A 5,060-nucleotide genomic window follows, 5' to 3' on the forward strand; every position below is an offset into this window, starting at 1 on the left:
CTTCTTACCCCATCCTTCCTTTCCTTTCCTGGCAAGACACGACTCTCACCTCCCCGTTGGTTCTTGCTGGACAATAAAATTTACTTTTAGACCTGTTTTTGTAAGCATAATTAAGTACTTGTGCTTATAAAATATTTGTGGCAATTTTTAACAAAACTGTTATTTTAGAACAAAAAAGTATCATTTATTCACTGAGAAGAATTCATTTATATTAAATAACTCAAAGACAACACTTTTTCCTTGTTTTTGTTTTTTTATGGTCAGTTTTATACATATAATTTTCGGCAATACACAATTTTTGTTTCCATTCATGTAAATATTACGTATTTTGCTTTAAATAGGTGCGGTACCCCAAAAAATTTTCGCGCTTCCGGCGGGCTTTTCTGTGTGTACATAGTCTTTATGACTGTTCTTCAATGCACGAGCCGTCACTGGTAAGTATGAACTGGTTTCTAAAACCAGGTATGTCACAACGACCAATCATATTCAATTAGATTTCATATAAATAGAAGGTAATTTCAGAATCACGTCAGTTGTGATCGAAAATTGTAATCGTTGTATTGGTTTATACATTTAGTATATGCAGACAAGTTCGTGCCTTCAAAGCGTTTGACAATGGATAACAATAAATACGGAAAGTTAATTGAGAAAGCCAACGAATCTGTTTCTGTTCAAGTCAGTCTCGAATCGAATTTAGTGAAAGTTGAACCACAAGCATTTGAAACGTTTAGTAAGTCCGATAGTGGTTTAACTAATGAACGGATAAAAATTGAACGTGATAATGAAATCGACCTTGTGTATGAAGATATCAAAGCGGAGATCATGGATGAGAAAAATGTGACCGACGATATTCGAGATGACGAAATGGCTCAAGATGTTAAGTTGCTGCAAGTTACTGATTCGTACTCTATGGATTACCGCGATGATATGGACAACGTTGATGAACAGATAAAGATCGAACGTGATAATGAAATAGACCTTGTCTACAAAGATATCAAAACAGAGATCAAAGATGAGGATAGCGATATTCACAATGACGACATGACTCAAGATGTCAAGTTGCTGCAAAGTGATGCCTTGAGAGTTCATCAGCGGAGGCATACTGAAGAACGTTCCTTTCAATGCACAATGTGTACAAAATATTTCACGCAACTTCATGACTTGAAAGTTCACGAGAAAAGTCATACCGGGAAAAAATCATTTCAGTGTAAAAACTGTTCAAAATCTTTCATTCGAATTGGTCATTTGGAAGATCATAAAAGAATTCATACTGGAGAAAAACCCTTTCAGTGTAAAGTATGTTCGAAACTTTTCGCTAATAAAGGTAGTTTGAAAGTTCACGAACGAATTCATACAGGAGAAAAACAGTTTCAGTGTAAAATATGTTTAAAAGCTTTCACACAAGGAAAGACATTGAAAAATCATGAGCGAAGTCATACTGCAGAAAAACCGTTTCAGTGTAAAGTATGTTTGAAACTTTTCGCTTATAGTGGTACTTTGAAACTTCACGAACGAATCCATACGGGAGACAAACAGTTTCAGTGTAAAATATGTTTGAAGGCTTTCACGCAAAGTAGTACATTGAAATTTCACGAACGAAGTCATACTGGAGAGAAACCATTTCAATGTAGCATATGTTCGAAGCTTTTTACTCAGAAAGGTACTTTGAATGTTCACAGGCGAAGTCATACAGGAGAAAAACCGTTTCAGTGTAGAATATGTTCGAAATATTTCGCTCATAATAGTGGTTTGAAAGTTCACGAAAGGAGGCATACTGGAGAGAAACCATTTCAATGTAGAATATGTTCGAAACTCTTTGCTCAGAAAAATAATTTGAAGCTTCACGAACAAAGTCATACAGGAGAAAAACCGTTTCAGTGTAAAGTATGTTCGAAATATTTCACTCATATTAATAGTTTGAAAGTTCACGAAAGGAGACATACTGGAGAGAAACCATTCGTATAGACAGTCTGTTCAAAATCGCGGAATAGTACTTTGAAAATTCACAAAAGGAGTCATACTACCGTTGAAGTGATTCAAAACCAGCTAGTTCATTTTCTTTAAATAAATTACATTCATAATAGTTTAGTTTAGCACTTTCCTTTCTACAACCATTCCTACGTTATTTTTCACTCGAGAAACTGCTCTGAAAGTTCACAAAAGGAGCTATACTGGAGAGGAACCATAGATGTGATCACTCTGTTCAAAGTAGTACTCTAGAAGTGCATAAAAGGGAAGTAAATGAGTAAGTTGAGATAATCAATACAGTCGTCTTCGGGTGATGACTGACGATTCGATTCTCATATTTTTTTTCAATTGTTTTTGGAATTGTAAATGTTTATTAGGAGTTGACATATTTCACAAATGTTTGGGAAAGGAAGTTTTTGGCGTTCTACTACTCCATCTTGATGAAAAAAAATGATGGAATCTCTCAAAAAAAAGAAGAAAGTAATCAATTTTAAAATGAGTAACTCTATACATGGATGTGTAGATCATACAAGGAAGTGACTTTCAGATACAAACTGGAATTAAAAGCCCTCCCGAAACAGCTACTTTCATATAAATATTGAATTACACGAAAGAAAAATTCTTTCGAAACAAATACTTTTATATGAACACTGAATTATACAGAAGATATTCTCTACTCAGATTGTATTCAAAAGATTCTTTATGGAATAAAATCAGATATTACTCACAGGAGTTCTACACTAAACAAATGGTAGAACGTTGCACTTACATGGAACACTGTCATCCTCACTGGTAGACATCGATGTTTCAGTACCAATCTGGATAAAAAAAATACACAAGTCATTCATGAGTTACGATTTTTTATGTCACGGAATAAGCTTGAGCTACTCATGTCCTCGATGATATCGTAATGACATTCATTCACCTATTTGATTAAATCCCAGCCAAGAGGAATCTTGTTTAAGTTAAAGGGGTTATATTTTTAGAAGTGACTAATTTTTGGGGAGGAAAGTTTTTGGCTTTCTACTACTACATCTTGATGAAAAAAAATTTGGGAATCTTCAAAAAAAAAGGAAGAAGTAATCAATTTTAAAATTAGTGAATGAAATCTGATTTTATTCCGTAACGAATGTTTGGAATATAAACTGGGTTGAGAAAATCTTCTGTTTAATTCAGTGTTCATATAAAAGTATTTGTTTCTAAAGAATTTTTCTTTCGTGTAATTCAATGTTTATATGAAAGTAGCTGTTTCAGGAGGGATTCTCCTTTCAGTTTGTGTCTGAAAGTTACTTCTTTGCATGATCTATACATCTTTACAGTATACAGTAGTAGAACGCCAAAAAATTTCTTTCCCAAAAATTAGTCACTCCTAAACTTTCAAGTCACATCTAACTTATGCATATTTTATCAAAGATTTACATATCATATCATATCAAATATGATTATACAGAATGTGAGAATTTTAAACTAAATAAACGAAATATACCTGACTGCGACATAGACCTGATAGTTACGAGGAAACAATAAAAGTTTCGTTGAATTGAAAGAACAAGTGAATAATAAGAGACTCCCCATCACACTACCGAGATATGAAAAATGTCGATGAAAATGAATTGATTGATAATAGGCAAAGAATTGATATCTAAATGGGGATAATTATTCATTATATCTATTTTAATAATTTGGAAAGAAAATTATTGCTTCTTCACTAAAACGTTGTGATGCTTTCCTGACTTTCAGTTCATTTCCTGATGTTGCCAACTTGGTGTTTGTGAGTGATAACAGTTGAAATTTTTGTCATTTCTATACGAACTTTTCCATGTAAACCAAGACCTTCATATAGGGTTTGTATTATCAAATTTGATGTGCTACTACGGAATATGATAACCCAGTCTTCGATCTCCAAATGTTTCTATCTCTCTCTAAATAATTGGACGTTGCTTCCCACTCGGGCGCATTTGTCCAAATTGACATCAATTAGACAGAAGCTTCGTCAGGGGAGGCGCAGCGGTCTTGCTCGAAGCACTGCTGCCACCTCTTTTTTGTCACACTTTTTATGATGAAAAACACAGTACTTTTTTATTGTCGGCCTCCTGCTCAGGATACCTTACTTATATATTCATTAGGTCGCCTTCTGTTCGAGAGACTCGATTTTTTGAATCACATACATGGCCCTTTTACGTGGTTATCCGAACCACCCGGCCTTGATACCGGCGTGAATAAAGGGGCCCTCAAACTTCACTTTAAAAAAAAACTTTCACGCATTTCAATATTTATTACAATGGACTAGCACACAAAACACAAAACGGAGTCCCCCGATAGCACATGGCATCCGCGTTCCTTCTTTGTGGACGGACGTTATCAGCACATCCGTCCACTACCACGGCCACTACGATACTCAAATGTTTCTATCAATTTAATTTTTCCTATGTGTTTTTTATATTAGACATTATAATTTCCGTAATAAATAGTTAAAATCGTTTGAAAATATGTTATGAGGCTGCTTTATGCTTTAATGTTTGTATTTTCTACTTCTTTAGAATGATTTCGCTTTCGCTGGTATATAATATTTACGGTCTGTGTAGCTTTTGATCTTCGAAAAACCTGTTTATTAACTTGAATTCCAACATCAAAGGTACCTGCTTAATCAGACATGCTTTGATTTTCAGCGATATCTTCGTTACAAGTATTTAACAATTTTTTTTCTTTTTTTTGAACAAACTGTGGAGATTTAGATGTATGGGCCGTCGGTCTATCAATCTGGCAATCAAATATATGCGGAATTACCACGTTTCAATATGAATTTTCCCACTTTCATAGTAAGTCTTATAGTAAACTATATTTTTTTTACTAATCATTATCATTCATACTTACGTTAAAATGATCTTCGCAACAAAAAGTGTCCCCTTGGCGTATACAAAGTCGGCCCTCGGCATAGCGCGCTGCCATAACTATCGTGATTTAAAGTTACTTGGCAGTGAAATAAAAGTTTTGTCTGATGCAGTTAACGAAAAATTCTTTCATTTAGGTACGATGCAATTAGGGCCGTCGCCATGGGGGGACCTCCCCCCCTGCTTTTTCGACTTGGGAAA

General features: G+C 34.5%; 1 protein-coding gene across 1 annotated transcript; it reads left to right on the forward strand.

Annotated features, from left to right (window-relative positions):
- The first annotated feature begins 546 nt into the window (after positions 1–546).
- LOC111509272 (uncharacterized) lies at positions 547–2,083 on the forward strand. The gene has a single exon (XM_023164983.2). It carries the CDS (start codon positions 616–618, stop codon positions 1,963–1,965), a length of 1,350 nt encoding a protein of 449 aa, XP_023020751.2. The 5' UTR covers positions 547–615; the 3' UTR covers positions 1,966–2,083.
- Positions 2,084–5,060: the final 2,977 nt, after the last annotated feature.

This window comes from Leptinotarsa decemlineata, unplaced genomic scaffold (genome assembly GCF_025532065.1).
Source record: "Leptinotarsa decemlineata unplaced genomic scaffold, Ldec_3_MD MMD2_tig00004307_RagTag_RagTag, whole genome shotgun sequence".
Taxonomy (NCBI): domain Eukaryota; kingdom Metazoa; phylum Arthropoda; class Insecta; order Coleoptera; family Chrysomelidae; genus Leptinotarsa; species Leptinotarsa decemlineata.

Bases quoted from the DNA above. Each gene is read 5' to 3' on its own strand.
- LOC111509272 (XM_023164983.2), top strand. From the start codon at position 616: ATGGATAACAATAAATACGGAAAGTTAATTGAGAAAGCCAACGAATCT.